Here is a 21,607-nt window from a genome sequence, read left to right as displayed (position 1 = left end):
GAAGCAGGCAGGAGGAGGGTTGGATGGGAGAACTGTGGTTGGAATGTAGAATTAATAAAAAAATAAATAAATAAAGTAAAAACATCCCCAGAACCAACAACTAGAAGCAGCTGAGATGAGACTGAAAACAAACAAACAAACAAACAACCCTGTACTTCACAAAATTGAAAAGTCTAAAAGAATGGATAATTTTCTCAATAGATAACAAAGTTAAATCAAATCAGATAAACAACTTAAATGACCTATAACCCTTATGGAAAAAGAAACAGTCATTAAAAGCTCCCCCCTCCCACTGCAACAAAAATTCTAGGGCCAGACAGAAAGTTTTAGCACAGAATTTGACCAGACTTTCAAAAAAGAGTTAATGCCAATACTCCCTCAAATTATTCTACAAAACAGAAACAGAACAAATATTGCCGAATTCATTTTATGAAGCCACAGTCACACTAACACCCAACCACACAAAAATTCAACAAAGATAATTATAGACAAGTTTCCCTTATGAACATAGATTAAAAAAAATACTCAACAAAATATTTGCAAACCGAATCCAAGAACACATCAAAAAGATCATCCACCATGATCCAGTAGGCTTTGTCCCAGAGATACAGTAATAGTTCAATATATGAAAAACAGTCAATATAATCTACCATATAAATGAACAGAAAAAAAATCACATAATCATTTCATTTGATGCCTAAAAAATCATTTATAAAATCCAACACTCCATTCATGATAAATATCTTGGAAAAATTGAGGATATAAGGGAAAACCTAAACATAATACAGTAAGTGTATAGCCAACATCAAATTAAATAGAAAGAAACTCAAAGAAATTCTATTAAAATCAGGAATAAGACAAGGTTGTCTACTTTCTATATATCTGTTTAATATAGCACTTAAAATTCTAGCTAGAGAAATAAAGACAACTGAAGGAGATAAAGGGCATAGAAATTGTAAAGGAAGAAGCCAAAGAATCATATTTGCAGATGATATAATAGTACACATGAGCAAGCCCAAAAATTCTACCAGGAAACTCCTACAGTTGATAAGAATCTTTATCAATATGACTAGATATAAGATTAACTAAAAAAAAATTGGTAGCTCTCTTGTATAAAAATGACAAACAGACTGAGATAGGAATCAGGGAAACATCACCCTTCACAATAGCCACAAAAATATAAAATATCTTGGGATAACCCTAACTAAGCAAGTGAAAGATTTTTATGACAAAAACATCAAGTCTTTGAAGAAAGAAATTAAATAAGATATCAGAAGATGAAAAAAAATCTCCTACGCTCATGGATCGGTAGGATTGACAGGAAAAATGGTTATCTTACAAAAAGCAACCTAGAGGTTCAAGTAATCCCCACCAGAATTCTAACACAATTCTTTGCAAGGCCTTGAAAGGACAATACTCAGTTTCATATGAAAAAACGATAAACCCAAGATAGTCACACACTGGCATTTTAAAAAGACTTCCCTCCATGTGTTGTTGATGTTTCACTTGTCTTAAAGTCCATGCAGATGTTCTAAGAGATGACAGACTCGAAAGCGTTTTAGCGGATTGCTGTGATAAGCTGGCTGTCGCTTGACTACTTGGCACAGAATCTCTTATTCCTTCACCTTTTTATTTTCTTTTTTATATATAATTTAATTTTTTTATGTTCATTGGTGTTTGCTCTGCATGTATCTGTGTGAGGGTGTTGGATCCTCTGGCACTGGAGTTACAGACAGGTGTGAGCTGCAATGTAGGTGCTGGGAATTGAACCTGGGTCCCCTGGAAGAGCAGCCAGAGTTCTTACCTGCTTAACCATCTCTCCAGACCTACTTTGTTTACTTTTCGTTCTTGGACATTTTCATTCCTGTATGTAGTGGGTTTTAGTCTTTCTCATTTCTCTTACTCAGACCCAGAACTTCCTCCTGTCTGGCCACCTCTCTTTTTTCATGCCCTTGTCTGTGGGAGTGACCTACTGGGTGTAAGCAGGCCTGGCTCATGAGTATGGATAGAAGGTTATTTCTTGTAACGTGGGCAACTCATCAGCAATTAGGTCTCTGAAGACAGTCGGCATCTCTCAGCCGTCATCAACAAAGCCTCTTTTTTTTCAGGGGACATGGGCAGTGAATGCAGACTCACAACCATTAAAGCAGAGGAGAAGGGACTGGTGAGAACTCAGTCCTCAACTAGACATTTTATCACACATGCATGTGTGTATGCATAGACACACAGACACGCACATGCATGCACATGTACACCTACATGCTTACGCACTCTGCTCAGGAAAGATTACGAAAAAGAGTGGAAAGAGTGCAAAAGCCAGCAGCGTCTTTTGACGTAGAGGCTTGATGCGCTCATGACCTCCCTGCAGCTGACTGATCGCTATGACTTCTTTTTTTTCAATTTTAGACTCACCGTGTTGGGAATTTTCTGAAGTCATGAGAACCAGGACAGGCAAGTTCGGTGTAGTTGGACTTTGACTAAAATTCCCATTAACTGAAGGCAATCATTATAAAGCAACAGACATGGAAAAATTGCATTTCTATTCCGATTAAAGGTGTTTTATTTAGAAATAACAGCAATAAGGCACAGAGATGTCACAGTTACGGGGAAAACAAGATGGCACTAGTCTCTAGTGAGACTTTGAGCTTTAAAGATAGAATCTGACTCTACAGGGACTGGAGGGATTTCCATTTTGGATAGAGAAGACATGCACTCTGATTATTTTTTAATATAATATTCTGTATTAATTATTTGAGAATTTCATACACACAACATATTTTGATCACATTAATACCTCCATTCCTCCCCCTAACTCCTTCAGGATTCACTCCCACCTCCCTCTATATTAATTTCTTAATCTACAGTTTCATATTTTGGCCTGAGACGAGGTAGAAGTCAAAATAGGTAGCTATCCTGAGTCTAGGACAGAGAGAAATGGCCTCTCTAAAGATGGCTTTTTATAACAAAGGAGGTGGTGAAAATGGGTGTGTTCAAGAAAGGAAGGTCTCAGCAGCAGCAAGGGGTGGCACAGCACATGGGGCGGGGGCAGGTGGAGATGACACAGGTGGGGCGGTAGCAAGTGCTCTGGCAGCAGACCTGACCGCAGACTGGACGCAGGCAGCAGCAGGGGCGGCAGCAGGGCTGGCAGCAAGGACTGCAGCAGCTGGAACCACCACAGGAGGGCTGGCAGCAGCTGGAGATGCAGCAGCTGGGGCGGCAGCAGCTGGGGCGGCAGCAGGGGCGGCAGCAGGGCTGGCAGCAGGGCTGGCAGCAGGGGCTGCAGCAGGGCTGGCAGCAGGGACTGCAGCAGGGGCGGCAGCAGCTGGACACACAGCAGCTGGGACGGCAGCAGCTGGGCTGGCAGCAGCCTTGGCCACAGCCCTCCTCAGAGCAGACAGAGCCACAACAGGAGCTGACCATGGTGTCGGAGATGGAGGTTCTGGGTGTGTTTACAAGTGAGAGAGTTCCACGTTTTGGAGTCTCCTTCCTTCAGGTCCCCTTTTATACCCAGCTAAGTCGTTCCTGTAATTATGAAAATACTATATCCTTGTTTTTGTTTACATGATACAAATGCAAATTAATAGGCTGCAGGTTTCTAGCAAAACCTACCAACATGCAGGAAATAATTACTTGACTTTTCTCATGTTTCCTGGTGTTGCACCATGAATCACCTCTTGCCTTTTCCCCTCAGTTGCCCTATTACATGGCCTCAGTCCCTGCTTGTCATGTGACACGACAGAGTTATTGTATGTACTTCAGTTACCATTCCAACATGATTTCAGAGGGGCTACTCATAGAGCTGGAATTCGCGGTAGATAAATGCTGGCTTCTGTCAGGTGCACCGCTGGAATGAAAACAGGAAGAAAGATCCCCTCTATCAAATGTGAGAATTCAGAATGCTCATGCTCCACGTGTACATTTTAGGTGCCCGTTGAGCTAGTGAAACTCCTAGGACAATCCAGGATGTGGTCGGTCTCAGAACCCCTCTGCACTGATTTAGTGTTTCCATGCCCTGAAAAGTCTTCTGGGACTGAGATCTGTCTTTGGAGGCCTCCCAGACTGAGCTAGATTAACATATTTAATAGTTTTAAATGCATTTTTTTCTGGAATATTAAGATATCACATTGTTATACTTTACTGGCATCTTACCAAAATATTTTCATATTTTCTAGAAGTTTTTGTAATCTGTTTAATTTTTAGAGACCTTTAGATGAATATAAGACCTATTTCCAATTTTATATGTGCTTACACAGAAATTGCGTTCATAGAGTTTACATCAGACACCAGGATTCCAGAGAAATGCTGCTTTCAACCGGGTAAGAGAAACTTCTCAATGGTGGGTGACAGTTAATGCAGTGACTTATAGTCCCTAATAGGACATACTCATGAAGTAACCATAGTAACCTTAAATGCACATATTTAGAATGACAAACAAATGAAATGAGAGCTAAGGGTAGTTACCATTTTATTCAGCACACATTCAGATGTGGCCAATAGCAACAATGAGTGAACTCAGCAGGTTACATTTATATAATTACGCACTGCTACACATGTGACAATAGTAATCAAAGAGAAAGCGGCCATTGATTTGAGAGAGAGTGGGAAGGTATGGAGTGATTTGGAGGGTGGAGACATGGGTGGAAGGGGAGGGAGGGAAGGAAAGGGGGAAATGATGCAATTATATTTTAACTAAAGGTTAAGTTTTCAAAAATATGAAATGAAATGGACTCAGTTTCATTTGTTGTTTGCAAATATGGTATCACCAATTGTATAATGGACATAAACTTAAAATGTTTCAATATATTTACTATTATTCAATATATTCAATTTTATTTACTAACACCTATAAATCCTTGTATTGGTATAAACAAAGTACTTTTGCACATGCTCTAAAGGGTTCTCCAAGATTGTGGCGATTGTGTTCTAACAAATAAAGCTTGCCTGAAGATCAGAGTGTAGAGCTAGCCAATAGTTAGCTATAGAGTCCAGGTAGTGGTGGCTCACACCTTTAATTCCAGTGCTCGGGAAGCAGAGGCAGATGGATCTCTGTGAGTTCAAAGCCACCCTGGGCTACACTAGATTGATCCAGTCTCAAAGGGAAGCAGAGCCAGGCAGTGGTGGCTCACACTTTTAATCCCAGTACCTGGGAGTAGCATGCCTTTAATCCCAGCACTATGAAAATAGAGGCAGGAAGGGATATGGTTAGGCAGAGAAAGAAATATGAGGCAGAAGAGACAGGAGCTCAGTCTGAGGATTTGTAGGGGCAGGATCGCCCCTTTGGTCTGAGGATTCAGTAGAGATAAAAACTAGTGACTGGCTGCTCTACTTCTCTGGTCTTTCAGCAAGCTTTATTTGTTAGATAAACAAACAAAATATCACCATACAAAACTAGAATGATTTTTTTTTCAAGAAAAGGTTTCTCTGTGTAGCTTTGGTACCTGTTCTGGAATTAGCTCTTGTAGACCAGGTTGGCCTTGAACTCACAGAGATCTGCCTGTCTCTGCCTCCTGAGTGCTGGGATAAAAGGCGTGATCACCACCACTGGCAATCATTTTGTTTTAGTGGTAAGAAAACTGAATGTCTAAGAAATGTTCCTCCTAGGTCACCCTAAGAAAGACCAAGAAAGTGAGGTGAGTTCATTATGAGACAATAAAGTAACCAAGAGAATTCAGAGATCTCAGTAGCATAGGTGTCTAAAGCTATGAAGGCATCTCTCTCTCTGGAGGCACTAGAATTATGAGCATCTGCCAATGAAGAGTTTTAATTTTCATGAGGAAATTGCCATGGAGCTCACACATTTCCAGAGATTTGGGGTTGAGAGTTACACGTTGAAATCCAAATGAGAGCTATATGTTTAGAGAGGAATGAAAGAAAGAAGGAAGGACATAAGGAAAGGAGCTCAAAATTTATGCAGCTAATAATAGAACATACTGGAACATGGTCTGCTTTCATACCCTGCTGAGGGGCCTCCATCCCATGACTGACTGGTAACCAAATCATCAAAGGAGGCAAGACACTCTGTGTGAGTCAAGATCAAGGTGGAGCCTAATCACACCTTCATACCTGTGATGTGTTAGGCATCACTGGCAACTAATGGCCTCGGCCCAACGGGAAGTGCTTTTGGGTTTCTCTGGCTTCCAAGGGTATAGTCACCTGACATTCTCCTGCCCTAGACACTGTGTCTCAGAGTTGGTTTTGTGGGACATCCTACCTCCTTTGGCGTGTCACGTCTCATTAGTCTGATGGCTCACACATAATGGGTCAGGTGGCTACAGAGACAAGGTGGCAAGGACATTGGCATGAGCACACAGAGGTCTGCAGGCTCTGGCTCTGTCCTGAATGGATGTCATAGATGTAAAACCTGTAGAAAGTAACCCTCCTGTGATAATGCCCATGACAAGACTGCAGAGAAACGGAATCTACGTGAGACCTGTTAATTTCAGGAACGTATCCCAAGCAAAACCGGAGGATCTTGACAGGCTAAGACTTATGACCACTGACCTTAAATTCCCTACTTATATGAACGACTTATAGTGCAGCCTTAGACCAGATTTTCAGTCTGTTGTGTGAAGGGTAGGAAATGAAATTGCAAATAAAGGCTTAAATATCCCTGACTAGGGGTGTGGTGGTATATCTTGAGTGTGTCCCTCCTGTGGAAGCTCATCATTGCTGATTCCTCTCCGGGCTGACCTACATCTTCTTTAATTCAGAATACATATGAATGCCATGTCAATTTCTGGATACCTAAACTCCTCTATATTAAATCGATATGGAGAAGACATGATTTTGGTTAGATCTGAGAAAAAAATGGCTCCAAAGATGTTATAATTTCTTTAATGTCCCTAAGAAGGCACATTAATCTCCTCAGGAATCTAGGGTTGTCCCTACCTCTCCGATATAAAGATTCCAATTTACAGAATCATGAACATTCCTGGTGATCTACATTTCCTGCAATAAAAGGAACAAGCACTTGATGTCTCAGGAGGATTCCTTTCTCAAGTGGATTAAGCAGATACCTGCTCCTCTGTGAGTTGATATTAGGTCTCAGAAAGGATCTGTCTCCTTACCTTTGAAGTATGTTAATCAGCAAAGCTATACAGGATGTCTTGAATATTTGATCCAGGTTCTGTACACATTGAATAGAAATGATTGTCTTGAAACACCTTATTTACAGTGAAGATGTATGCAAGTAAATTCTAGCCTGAGGATTTGATGTACCTCCTCATAGTCTGTAGTTGAGTGACAGGTATGCAACAGTATGATGGCATCAACTCTTGGAGTCTTGATGAGGGGAACTTTGGAATAAACAGTTTTGGGGCTGGAGGGATGTTTAAACCTGTGTAAATTTTGGTGGTCTTCCAGATGATCTATTCATTATCACAGAATCTATACTTGTGCTCAAATTTATCTGTAATTCTCCCCCAAACAGTTCTGACCTCACATTTGTTCTCTACAGGAATCTGTACCCAGCTTTCACATACATAGATATATCTACTTTTAATGAAAGAAGATATGGTACCCTTTTGTAGAGTAATTGCTGTTTCTGATTCAGCCCATATATTTTAATCTAGTAGGCATTGATGTGCTTTCCTTTCCAATGACTAGAATACACTATTACTTCTGGAAACCATGAAAGCCAGAAGGTCCTGGATAGATGTTTTGCAGAAACTAAGAGACCATGGATGCAAGCCCAGATTACTATACCCAGCCAAGCTTTCATTCACTATAAATGGAGAAAACAAAATATTCCAGGATAAAAACAAATTTAAACAATACATAGCCACAAATCCAGCCTTACAGAAAGTAATAGAAGGAAATTCACAAACAAAGGAGTCCAGCATTGCCCAAAATAATTCAGACATCTAGTGACCCTACACTATCACTTCAAACCAAGGAATCCAAAGATGATTGAACTTACTGAGTTATCTTCTCCTGAGTCCATTCAGGAATATGTGTGTTTCTTTGTATTAATCCAGGTTCTGTTGATATGGCGGTTTGTTCCAATCAAAGGCATACTTCTTTTCCTACAGGAATGAAAGATTTCCTGACAACTTTCACTCTAAGCTTTAATTATGGTGTTTTAATTAAGGTGTTTAAAATATGAAGGTGCTAAATAAGGTAGAAGGACAGAGATGGAGAAAAAGAAAAGAGATATCTTAATTGAGGAAGTCAGTAAAAGGCTAGTGAGAAACATGGTACTAGGGAAATTCTCAGGATTCCACAGGATGATCCCAGCTAAGACTCTAAGCAACAGTTGAGAGGATGCTTAAACTGGCCTTCTTCTGTCATCAGATTGATGACTACCTCAGTTGTCATCATAGATCCTTCATCTGGTGCGGGGAATCCTTCTGTATATGTGTTCCTTTTATTTTTTTAATGAATAAAGAAGCTTCTTTCAGCCAATGGCTTAACAGAGTAAAGATAGACTGAAAGAGATATACAAAATAGAGCTAGGTGGGGAAAACAAAGCTGAATGCTGGGAGAAAGAAGGCAGAGTCAGGAGAAGGCATGGAGCTGCCAAAGGAGAAAGACATGAGTCATCAGCCAGAACCTTGCTGGTAGGCCACAAGCCTTATGGTAAAATATAAAATAATAGAAATGGGTTAACCCCAGATATAAGAGCTAGCTAGAAATATGCTTAAGTGAATAATATTAAGTAATATTGCCAAACAGTGATTTAATTAATATAGTTTCTGCATGATTATTTTGGGTCTGGGAAGTTGGGAATAAGCAAGCAGCCTTTCACAATAAATTGGCACTCCAACATGGCCAATTATATCCATGCAAAGCCTGACAAAGCTTAAAAAGGAATTCTAGACACAAAAGAACAGAGTTAAGCATGGCTTAACACCGTGGCTTCTTTAAGAAAGGTTTTTCTGATTCAGTGGTAGAAAAAATCATCATCATCAACAACAAAGCACACAGTTTCTGAATGATGGCTTCCTCGGCTGTGCTGCTAGCATGAACTCTAGCTCTTTCAGGAGGCCGAGCACTTGAATGGGCTTTCTGGGGAACATGCTGCAAGTTACTTGGTGGCAGCATGGGCCAACTGGTTACCAGAGTAGAGGTGATGAACATGGCTCCCACCCAGCAGTCTCAGAGGCAATGAACAGACTTCTACCATATTGAACTGAGTGGAGTCAAAAGGCGAAGCAGCCTTAGTCCTAGTAATGTCACTTTGCATTTTAAGAAGTGCTCCTGGACAGAAAAGTATTTCAAATACACAATAGGACAGATTCAGACATAAAAGACCTCTCAATGAGACCCAGTATGTTTAAAAAAATATATGTGAGCTTGGAAGAAAAAAAAAGAGTAATTAGACAGTCAATGTAGTATAAAAGTGTACAGACAGTTATAGATTAAAGTAGTAAAGATAGTAAAATAAATATTAAACTTGTGGAAAAAATAATAGAGTAAGAAAAATAAGCCACATAAAGATGGAAAATACATAGTTGAACAAATGCTTTTGTAATATGCTTGGGCATCTCTTGGGTAAATTCCCAATAGTGGGATTGCTGGGTCCTGGGGTAGGTTGATCCCAAATTTCCTGAGAAACCTCCACTCGGCGGTAAAAAACAATGACATCTTGAATTTTGCATGCAAATGGATGGAAATAGAAAACACCATCCTGAGCAAGGTAACCCAGACCCAAAAAGAGGAACATGGGATGTACTCACTCATAATTGGTTTCTAGCCATAAATAAAGGACATCGAGCCTATAATTCGTAAAAAATCCTAGAGAAGCTATATAAGAAGGTGAACCCAAAGAAAAACATATAGTTATCCTCCTGGTTATTGGAAGTAGACAAGATTGCCGGACAAAAAATGGGAACATGGGGGTGGGGTGGGATGGGGGGATGGGGGGATGGGGAGAGAAAAGTGTGAAGTGGAGGATGGGAAGAGCTTGGGGGAATAGGATGGTTGGGGTATAGGAAGGGTGGATATGGGAATAAGGAACTATATATCTTAGTTAAGGGAGCCATTCTAGGGTTGGCAGAGACTTGACTCTAGAGGGGTTCCCATGTGTCCCGGAAGACGACCCCAGCTAGTTCCTAGGGCAGCTGAGGAGAGGGTGCCAGAAATGTCCAGATCCTATTGTCATACTCATGAATATCTTGCATATCACCATAGAACCTTCACCTGGCATTGGATGGAGAAAATGACAGAGCCCCCCATAGGAGCACCAGACTGAGCTCTCAAGGTCCTGATGAGGAGCAAAAGGAGGGAGATCATGAGCAAGGAAGCCAGGACCGCGAGGAGTGCTTTTACCCATTGAGACGGTGGAACAGATCTAACGGGAGACCACCAAGTCCAGTTGGAATGGGACTGATGGAACAGGGGACCAAACCGGACTCTCTGAATGTGGTTGACGGTGGAGGAGGACTGAGAAACCAAGGACAATGGCAATGAACATAAACCCTATAGCATGGACTGGCTCACTGTGAGCCTTGTCAGTTTGGTTGCTCACCTTCCTGGACTTAGGGGAAGCTGGGAGGACCTTGGACTTAACATAGTGAAGGGAACCCTGATGGCTCTTTGTCTTTGGAGAGGGGTAGAGTGGGGGTATGGGTGGAAGGGAGGGGAGGGAAGGGGGAGTAGATGGAAATCTTGAATAAAAAAATGAGAAAAAAAATAAAAAAATAAAAAAAATAAAAACAAAAAACAAAAAAAAGATGGAAAATACACAGAGAATCTGGATTATGTATATTATTGTGCTTTCTTTGAATTTTTTGACTGTAAAGGAGCTAAGTACGGCGAGACATTTCTGGCTGCTAAGCTAAACCAACATTTATATCTTAAAGTGTTTTGACTTCCATATATGGGTCTAAGACTATGTTGCTTTGGAAAAGAGGTTCTTCTTTTGTTTTCACAAAAGATCAGAACCTATGGATTCCTTCCAGACTAATGTGGTTTGATAGACCAAAACCCCCTGAAACATCCCTGTGAATACCCCCCCCCCAAAATTACTTCACCCAACAAAAAACAGGAAGCAGTTTGTAGAGAACTACACTCAAATTCCCAAATTTTGTTTATAAATGTTTGTTTACATTTAAAGGGAGATGTGCTATAGATATGAATACTTTGCATTGGTATCGATCTTGGCAAATTGATACAAATTTAAGGTCAATTTTGTTATATGTATATTTCTGCTCTTGATTAAGGTGTTGTGTTTGTGCAGCTCATTTAAAAATGTAATATCATTAAGAAATATAGATTAATAGATAGACATCTATAATAGTAAAGCTTGTAATCATGTTAGTTGCATTTTCTAGATGTATAAAGATATATTTTAGATGGATAGATAATTTTCAAACCTTTCAAAGACTAACAGAATATGGCATTTAAAGTGTTTTAAGAACTTAGGAGTTTTCATGAAAATGAGACATGTCTGCTCCTGGCAACACCAATCTACTTCAAGAGGATGATGGGCATCAAAGATGCTCCATATGGAGTTTGTTTGCCATTTGTCAAGAAACTGCTCTTGCCTGGACTGCTTGATGTTATTCTCTGTAAACTGGACATGCAGGACCCACAGAAAAATGACTGCTGAACTTTCCTAAAGGTGAAATGATTCTTCAGAGTTCCTGCTTCGTAAAAGAGTCTGACAGACATTCTGCAGAACACAGAAGAAAGTGACTGACAAACTGCCAATACAGGCAAAACTGTCTTTGATATAAGAGCTAGCTAGCCATACACTTAAGTGATTGGACAAGCAATGATTTAATTAATATAATTTCTGTGTGATTATTTCAGATCTGGGCAGTCAGGAATGAACAAGCAGACTTTCACAAAATTTATCCAGCAAATGATGGAAGCAGATACATAGATCTACAGCGAAGCACTGGGCTGAGTTACCAGAGACATTCCAAGAGAGGGAGGAGTGATAATATGATCAAAGGGGTCTAAATGCACAGAAACAGCTGATCTGAGCTAGTGAGAGCTCACTGACTCTGGACTGGTAGCAGGTGAGCCTGCATAGGACCCAATTAGGTCCACTGAATGTGGGGTCAGTTGTGAGGCTTGGGCACTCTGTGGGGCCTGTGGAAGTGGGACCAGGATTTATCCCTAGTACTTGAACTGGTGTCTAGGAGCACATTCTCTTTGCAGGGATAACTTGGTCAGCCTAGATATAGGGATAACACCCTTAGTCTTGCTTCAAAGTGAAATGTCAGACTTTGTTGATTCCCCATGTGCAGCCTTACTATTTCTGAGAAGTGGATGGGGGTATGTGGAGGGAAGAGTGAGGCAGGAGGAGGGGAGGAAATGGAAATGGATAGCTACATAAAATGAAAAATATTGTACTAAAAATTAATAAAAATAAAAAATGAGGATAAATACAAAACATCCTTCATAGGTGTGTGATTAGGTGATGTTGAAATACTTATTCTGTAATAATAACTTTAAAAATACCATAATTTCAAAGCAGTAACTTTAAATTACTGAAGATAAGTTGCTAAAGCAAATTTCCTCGCAAAATGGAAATCATAAGTTTGGATAGAAATACTTCATCATGGTGGAGGACAGTAATATTAAAGTTGGCAATATACAGTTATTATTCCATGTTTTGTGAAAATGTATTGAATAACACCAGTACTGTAGCAGGGAGGGGGAGAGGGCTGCATCCCACCCGGCTCCCTGCCGCCCGGCTAGCTTACACCTGAAATAATTACACAGAAACTGTATTCATTTAAACACTGCCTAGCCCATTATCTCTAGCCTCTTATTGGCTACCTCTCACATATTAGTTTAACCCATTTCTAATAATCTGTATCGCCACTTGACTGTGGCTTAGTGGGATGAGACTAACCAGCGTCCGTCTGTCTCGGGCAGGAGAATCATGGTGTCTGCCACACTTCTCTTCTTCCCAGGATCCTGTTCTGTCTACTCTGCCCACCTAAGGGCTGCCCTATCAAAAGGCCAAAGGCGGCATCTTTATTCAACCAATGAATAGGAAGAAGAACCTCCTACACCACAATACTGAGATGAAAAGCAGGCCCTCATAGACTGTGAGGCCACAGGAGTAGTGAGCTGCTAAGAGTTGGCAGAAATTACATCATGTGAGAAATGATCCTCAGAATGGTTGAAGGGAACCAAAAAATTGGCTGATGGCAAGAAGGGACTGACTCCCTCAGATAGTACCGCACAAACCAAGGCACTGCTGGGGCATGTCAAACCATTATCCCCTGGAATACTGTGTGGATGCTTCTACATTTGAAAAAGGAAAAAAGAGCAGGTGATCACCCTCCTGCTCTTATTGCTTGAGCTCTAAGTCCTAAGACTGTCAATTCTCCTCCCTAACATTTCCTCCACACTCAATGAATGCCATTAAAAGCTATTAGTTTTATGTGTGGTCCTGAATTCAATCTGCTATTCTAAGACAAAAATGCTGAAAGACCACTTGATGACTTAAATATGATCTATTTCTGTGATAAGACACCCAAACCAAGGCAACATATAGAGGAGAGCATTTTCTAAGGTCTTCCAGTTCCAAGGTGTTGAATTGCACAACCATCATTGTAGACAATGGATGCAGGCAGGAAGGTATGGATTTGGAGCAGGGATAGGGAGCTCACATCTGAAGATACCACCACAGGGCAGAGAGACTTAACAGAGGCAGACATATGTTTCTTAACCCTCAAAACTGCCTAAGCGATGCGCCCCATCCAAGAAGTTCCAACCACCTAATTCTTCCAAGTTAACATGACCGTCTTGAGCCTAATGTTCACATATGAGACAGGAAGGGATATGGTTAGACAGAGAGAGGAATATAAGGCGGGACTAGACAGGAGCTCAGTCTGAGGATTTGTAGGGACAGGGCTGATCCTTTGGTCTGAAAATTCAAGAAAGGCATTTATACTCCAGGACTTGTTGACATCCAGAAAGGTGGCCTCCCCTGATATCAGATTTGAGCTTTGTAGTTTCTAGGAATCTGACCTGCTTCTATGACCATCTACCAGATTATGTTCAAGAGAATTTCCTTATTAGATGTCTTTTCTTTTTGAAAAATTCCTGGGTCTGGTTGTTAGTGAATCCCACATAGTTCACATACCATGAGGTGGCTTCCGTTTAAAGAGTCTCTTCCAGGGTGTTACTGCCATGGCCACTACTCTCTAGGGTTCAGCTACAGTAAGTGGACAAAACGGACAAATAAATAACGATTAATAGAGAAAATAACGGTGCAAAGCTTGAAAGAGAAAAATGAAAGGTTAAGCGGGAAGTGATCCAGAGGTCACAGCACACATGGGGACCATGCATGCTATGTGAAAATGTGCACAAGGCCAGCAACACTGAGACTCGGGAGACAGGGCTCTGAGATGGGGTACTTCATGTGGTCGGGAGGAAAGGAAGGCAGTGGAGCGTACAAGGGAGCAGGACATGACTGGATGGGACTGGCTTCCACTCCCACCTGAGAACATGGGACTGAGGCATGATCAGTAAGTGTGCATGGGAGCACGTGCTTACTCACGTCCTCCTCCACTTGCTCTGGGTCCCAGGGTTCAACACTCTTGCCCAGAGCTTCCCCTTCTGACTGAGAAACCTCTGGTAGAGAGAACCACATGGGAGCTCCAAGAAAACACCTCCTGCTTTGCAGCAGGCTCACAGAGAAAACAGAGGGCACAGGGAAATTAATCTGCTATGTTTTTTTGTTTTGTTTTGTTTTTTTTTTTGCTATTTTGAGAAGAGCTAAAAATAAATTGAGAAAGGAGAGTAATTAATGAGAAATGAGGAGATATGACACATTTGCATTCGGATGTCTAAAATTTAGATTTATTTAATATATAGAAATACTTCTATTAATGAATGAGACAGAAAATACACATCAGAATGGGAGTAACATGCTAGATTAAAAAGAATATCCAAATTTGTCTTGTGTGTGTGTGTGTGTGTGTGTGTGTGTGAGAGAGAGAGAGAGAGAGAGAGAGAGAGAGAGAGAGAGAGAGAGAGAGAGAGAGAGAGAACTATCTGATTAGAAAAGAGAGTAAGTGCATTTTGAAGCCTAAATCAAGATCAAAGACATCAATCTTTTGAGATTCAGTTCACAGGGGGTCTACATCTGGAATAGTGGGTGATGAAGAACAGGAGAATGTGAGGGAGAGTGCTCAGCAGCAAGAACAGCTAGAGCATGCTGGGCGGCAGCAAGTGGGGCGGCAGCAGAGGGAGATGCAGCACTGGGGTCTGCAGCAGCTGGATACACAGCAGGTGGGGCGACAGCAGGTGGTGTGGCAGCAGGAAGGCCTGCAGCAGCTAGAAATGCAGCAGGTGGGGCGGCAGCAGCTGGGACGGCAGCAACAGGGGCGGTAGCAGGAAGGCCTGCAGCAGCTGGACACACAGCAGCTGGGACGGCAACAGCAGGGGCGGCAGCAGCTGGGACGGCAGCAGGAAGGCCTGCAGCAGCTAGAAATGCAGCAGCTGGGGCGGCAGCAGCTGGGGCGGCAACAGGTGGGCTGGCAGCACACAGACTGACAGCAGCTGGGTCTGCAGCAGCTGGACACACAGCAGGTGGGCCTGCAGCAGGTGGTCTGGCAGCAGCTGGGCTGGCAGCAGCCTTGGCCACAGCTCTCCTCAGAGCAGACAGAGCCACAACAGGAGCTGACCATGGTGTCAGAGGTGCAGGTTCTGGGTGGGTTTACAAGAAGGTGGATTGGAAGATTTGGAAGTGGGAGTCTCCCTGCCCACATCCTCTTTTATACCCCACTGAGGGGCTGCTGTCCTCACATGCAGCATTCTTTCCTTGCTATCATCTAGGTTAATTAATAGGTGATTATCAAATTAGGAGAGTTTCTTTTCCTGGTTACACTGTTAAGGTGAATGGATAATTACCTTCCTAGCATGTTAGTGCTCACTTTCAGGTCTTCCTGAACCATCTCCTAAGTGGCTTTTTTTTCTTTTAATTTCTTTCAAGAGAGCTGTCACCTGACATTTGATGTCCTCGTCTCCAAGGTTCAGTGACATTTTTTGTGGCACCTCTTCCCTTCCTGTAAGCAGTCACATGCTTACTTTCTTTTAATTGCTCTGGTGACCCTGGAAGATACAGGTACTTTAGACTGATGGCTTATGCATAATAGGTCAGGTGAGCACAGAAAGACCAGTGGCTTGAGAGCAGGAATGCATTGGCACAAGGCTCTGTTCTTATTGGCTCTTGTTAATGGGGATGTTTCTGCAGATCTTAGCTGGCTAGGGCCGAAGGCATGGTAGCTTTGTAGAGATTCACAGTCCAGGTGGCATCACTTAACTAGAAGAATAAATGTAGAGATAGTGATTTATGCACAGCAAGTTAGAAATGGCCGCAGAGGCAGGGTGGTATGTAAGTAAGAGGGTTGAATGTGTGTTGATAGAAACATTTATGTTCCTTACAACAGATGAATATAGACAAAACTGGTATGACCATGACTCTGTATCTATAGCAGGATATATGCATGTGTATATGTATAATTAAAATATATTAATAGTATTGGATAACCAATTGGTGTGCTCTTCCCTGGGAAAGACTATTTCTCTCACTATCAGCATCCCTTTGTTTCTCATAGTTCCTAGTTGAGGGTTGAAGCCTCATGTACATTCCTTTGTTTACTTAAACAATAAACATGTCTATTATTATTGTCTTTGTTTAGCTCATGTTTAGGCAGTTATGTTAGTAAGACCTGAAAACATAAGCAAGTAACATTATACAGATTGTGTATATATTGTACTTATGTATGTGTGTATGTGTGTGTACTGTGTGTGTATACCGCACCCACATGCAACATACATCTACAGCAATAATGAAAAAAGGAAGCCATAGATTTGAAAAAAAGAAAGGTGTGATATAGGAGAAGGTTTGGAGGGAGGAAAGGTAAAGGGAAATTCTGTAATAATAATAGAACCTCAAAAATAAAAGGAATAATTTAAATATAGAAATCAAGATCTTGAAAGTCAATGAGCAAGGGCATGAGCTGAGTTGGAAAGTGCCCATCCTTCCTCTGGAATCCAGTCCTGACATGGTACTTAGACCTGTGACACATCAGCTATCAACAGGGCAGGTTCTCCAAGTTAAAGGTCCTTAAGTGTTGTCTACAGTAATAATTCCTTCACTTCTTTATTATAAGCACGTCCAGGGAAATAGTGCATGTGCATTTGGAGGCTAGTAGGTAGCAGATCAGAGTTCACATGGAGTGATAATCAGGAAACAAATGTATATTTCCCAGGTTTCTCTCATAGTCTCTCCACTGTGTCAACCAGAGTACCTGAAGGTAATTTTCTCAATCCATATTGTGAAATCCAGCAACTCCTTCCCTTGAGCTCTAGAGTAAAAACTATACAACAGAAAAGCCACATGAAATGCTTGAAACAATCTAACCCTCATCCCTATACTCCAGGTGAGGTACAAAATAAATATTGTATACTAGAGCTACCTTCAAAGGCATGGCAATGTAGGGACTATTAATCTGACCTATGTCCCTGTGTGTTAAGTCCCACGTAAAGAAGATGGCTGGAGACAGACAAAGTCGATACCCCCAACGACTTAGCAACAGCAGTTGATATAATACATATGCAGTGTGACTTAGAAAAAATTCTTGTGTCTAGTTTGAGCAGTAGAGAGTGGACTGGCAACTCATATATATATATATATATGTATATATATACATATATATATATATATGCATATATATACATATCAATAAGGATTCTATTTGGATTCCTCTCACTTAATTAAAAGACATCAACTTATGTACAGAATGTGAATAGAAGAAGCTAGTGCATAAAAGTTTAAGCTCAATTCTCAGCGACCATTTGGGAACATGTATCCTTTGCATAAATTCAGACTCTGTGGATAATGAAGTTGATTTTTCATAAGTGAGGATACCCCAAGAGACATTCATGTCCCTAGGGTGAAATTTACCCCTGCTAATGTCCCTCTGGGCTTCAAATGTTAGCGGACAATCCTGGGGTGGGCAGTTGGAACAGCACTGTGCAGTAGAGGTGGAAAGAATATATTAAGCATTAGATGACATACTAAAGCAGTCTTGAAGTTCTTAGGTACAGATAGTCTACCTGTATATAGACATAGATAGTACAGCAAGGACAGAGAAAATAAGATTTTGGAAATTTCCAGATCTGAGCTTCTCTTCTGGGTACTGCAACAAAGTAATCAGAAAAGAGCTCTGACAGAAGAGAACATTTATTCTGGGTTGTCAATTGAAGTAGGACTTGGGTGTGGGAAGAGCTTGAAGCAGCTGAGGAATCAGAAAGCAATGAAAGCTATTGTCCAGCTTGTATCCTCCACTTCCTACCATCCAGGATCCCATGCAAGCAATGGCTATGGCCAGAGGAAACATGGAATTTCCTCAAAAACTAAAACTGTCAGAAGATCCAGCTATGCTGCTTCAGATATTATGTTCAAAGAAATAAAAAACAAAATACAAGAGGGAGCCCTATATATCTAGGTATTCTGTAGCACTCTCAACATGGAATCATGGAGGCAGGCTAAACTGAGTCTATATATGCATGGATTTATTATAAGCTGAAACATATGGACAGTGGAGCATAATTTATATATCAATAATATAGCCAATCTACGTGTAAGAAAATGAATAGAAGTAGAAATTGTCACAATAGGCCAAACAGCCAAAATCAGAAATACAATTATCAATGTGTTGTCAGATATGCATTGCACACATACATGTTCACAATATTACACACATACACACACACCACTGAAAAATAAAAATGTTATAAATGGGAAGAAAATATGCATGTCAACTAAGAAAAGAAACTAGACAAGTAGAAGTGAGCAGGTATATGGAACATGTGGGATAAATGCAAAATATGCATTTATGGTTGGAATTTCTACTATTTTGTGATGCTAATTTTTACTCTTGGTAATATGAGCATTCAATACTATCATCATTGAAAATTAACTCACCAAATGATAACAACAAAAGTAATCCAAATTTTTCAGAAAAATGGAATGAAAATGCAAGGACATGTGTTAAAAACTTACCATTTTGGGGGCACAACAAATCCTAAATGAATATCTATACCATGGCATGTGCCTCATATTGTGGAAAATGTGTTCAATGGCTGCAATACTGAGATCAGGACCATGAATGTCTGGGAAATCTATGATCAAAGGAGTAGATACAATTCTGAGGGTTGCAGTAAGCAAGTTCAGTCAGGAACTAATTGGAGAACATTTTATGAGGACCTAGCATGCAATTGAGGGTAGAGAGGCAAGCCAGCGAAGAGTTCTATAATGAGCAGGACAAGCCTGGAGACATAAGGGTACCAAGTCACTCATGGCCTTTGTGACTTTGGGAGAAGACATTTGAATTCAAGGGAATAGAAATAAGAGAATTTTTTCTCAACCACCCTCTCACTGCTTGGGAGTTTTGCACCAGATACTTCGACTCCACTAGCTAAGCTTCAACTTCTTTCAAAGAGAGGCATTAGGGAGCAAGTTTCATGCTTGTGGACTATTAAAGCACCTTCTGAATTAGGAGAAAGAATAAGAAGTTAATAGAAAGCTGGTGTTTCAGAAGTCAACTGCCGGAGTCTGTTCCTTGTGTAGAAAGGAAATAAAAATATAGATTAAAAAAAACCAAAAATTTGAACAGAAGGCATGATAGCTTATTGTTTTTATGCTTTGAAAATTTAGATTTATTTGTGAATGGTGAACATTACATTTTTGAAAACATTGCCAAGGCCAAATAGTTCCATGAGGATGAAGTGAGATTGCAAAGACTCTAGAGAAGGTCCAAAGTAGTGTACATTTTAGAGATATCAAGAAGGCAGGAGTGTGTGCAGCATAATTTATGTTCTAATCCATCCCAGGTGTATCAGAGACTTCAGGGTGGACCTCACAGGATTCATTTTACAGGTGGTCTACAGCCGGAATGTTGTCAGTAAAGAATAGGACACTATAGATGAGAATGGTGAGCGTAAGGATCCACCAGAACTAGCATGTGCTGGTGTGCAGCAAGTTGTCTGGCAGCAGGTGGTCTTGAAGCAGGTGGTGCTATATCAAGTGGTTCCACATCAGGTGGTCCAGCAGCAGGTGATGTTGTAGTAGGTCCTGCTGCCTGTGGTCTGGAAGCAGGTGATCCAGTAGCAGATCCCACAACAGGTGGTGATATAGCAGGTAGTACAGTACCAGGTCCTTCAGCATGTGGTCTGACTGCAGGTGGTCTGACAGCAGGTGGTCTTGAAGCAGGTGGTCTGGTAACAGGTGGTCAGGCAGCAGGTGCTCTGGCAGCTGCATTGACCATAGAAGTGATCTTCAACAGGGTTTGACCTTGGTTTTACAAATTGGAGGTTCTAGATTTGCTTTGATGAAGTTTGATTGGAAGATTTGGGAGTCTCCTTGCCCATATATCTTTTTATATCCTGCTGAGGTATTGTAGGGTGATTACTTGTTGGCTTCTGGCTTCTTGGAAGAGACAGAGATTTTTGAAGGGCCTACCTGGGTGTGGCTGTGAAAACTGTTGCTGTACACAAGGAACACTTGAGGCTGTAAGAGAGAAGAGCAGGGAAGGATGCCCAAGAGCATGAAGCACAAGGGCATCTTCTCCAGGATCAGGAGTCCCTAGGGTAGCTGTTCCTTCAGCAGGTGGTCCTGCAACAGGTGGTCTGGCAGCAGCTTGTGTCCTCTTGGGGTGGTCTGAGAAGATCCAGCATCTCTAGGGGAACTGCAGATCTTCAGGACTCTAATCTCAACAGCCCAAAGAGCTTTTCACTAAGGAATCACCCTTAGCACGTGGTGTCTATTGGTTCCATCACAAGAAACTCTAGTCACCCCTGTGAGATCAACTCAAAAAAATCAGTAGCCCTCCTATACACAAAGGATAAAGGAGCAGAGATGGGAATCAGAGAAACATCACCTTTCATGATAACCACAAATACTGTAAAGTATCTTGGGGTAACACTAACCAAGGAAGTGAAAGATCTATTTGACAAGAAATTTAAGTCTTTGACGAAAGAAATTGAAGAGGATGCCAGAAAATGGAAGGATCTCCTATGCTCTTGGGTTGGTAGGATCAACATAGTAAAAATAGCAATTCTACCAAAGGCAATCTGTAGATTCAATGCAATCCCCATCAAAATCCCATCAAAATTCTTCACAGACCTTGAGAGAACAATAATCAACTTTATATGGAAAAGCAAAAAATCCAGGATAGCCAAAACAATCCTATACAATAAAGGAACTTCCGGAGGCATTACCATCCCTGACTTCAAACTCTATTACAGAGCTACAGTAATGAAAACAGCTTGTATTGGCATAAAAACAGAGACGTCGACCAATGGAATCGAATTGAAGACCCGGATATTAATCCACAAACCTAAGAACACCTGATTTTTGACAAAGGAGCTAAAATTTTACAATGGAAGAAAGAAAGCATCTTTAACAAATGGTGCTGGCATAACTGAATGTCAACTTGTAGAAGAATGAAAATAGATCCATGTCTATCACCATGCACAAAACTCAAGTTCAGATGGATTAAAGACCTCAATATAAATCCCACCAAACTGAACCTGATAGAAGAGAAAGTGGGAAGTAGCCTGCAATACACGGGCACAGGAGACTACTTCACATGTATAACCCCAGCAGCACAGACAATAAGAGCAAAGA

General features: G+C 41.1%; 2 protein-coding genes across 2 annotated transcripts; both read right to left on the bottom strand.

The window, feature by feature from the left end:
* Positions 1–3,006: 3,006 nt before the first annotated feature.
* On the bottom strand, positions 3,007–3,420 carry LOC119812655 (keratin-associated protein 4-12-like). Its single transcript, XM_038327474.1, has one exon. The coding sequence runs from the start codon at positions 3,418–3,420 to the stop codon at positions 3,007–3,009; it is 414 nt and encodes a 137-aa protein (XP_038183402.1).
* An 11,681-nt stretch (positions 3,421–15,101) lies between these two features.
* LOC119811408 (keratin-associated protein 4-12-like) lies at positions 15,102–15,599 on the bottom strand. The gene has a single exon (XM_038325349.1). It carries the CDS (start codon positions 15,597–15,599, stop codon positions 15,102–15,104), a length of 498 nt encoding a protein of 165 aa, XP_038181277.1.
* Between the last annotated feature and the right edge of the window lie 6,008 nt (positions 15,600–21,607).

Source organism: Arvicola amphibius, chromosome 4 (genome assembly GCF_903992535.2).
Source record: "Arvicola amphibius chromosome 4, mArvAmp1.2, whole genome shotgun sequence".
In the NCBI taxonomy this organism is placed as follows: domain Eukaryota; kingdom Metazoa; phylum Chordata; class Mammalia; order Rodentia; family Cricetidae; genus Arvicola; species Arvicola amphibius.
This window is presented reverse-complemented; position numbering and strand designations above follow the sequence as displayed.

Excerpts from the sequence above, each read along its gene's own strand:
- LOC119812655 (XM_038327474.1), bottom strand. The coding sequence starts at position 3,420 with ATGGTCAGCTCCTGTTGTGGCTCTGTCTGCTCTGAGGAGGGCTGTGGC.
- LOC119811408 (XM_038325349.1), bottom strand. The coding sequence starts at position 15,599 with ATGGTCAGCTCCTGTTGTGGCTCTGTCTGCTCTGAGGAGAGCTGTGGC.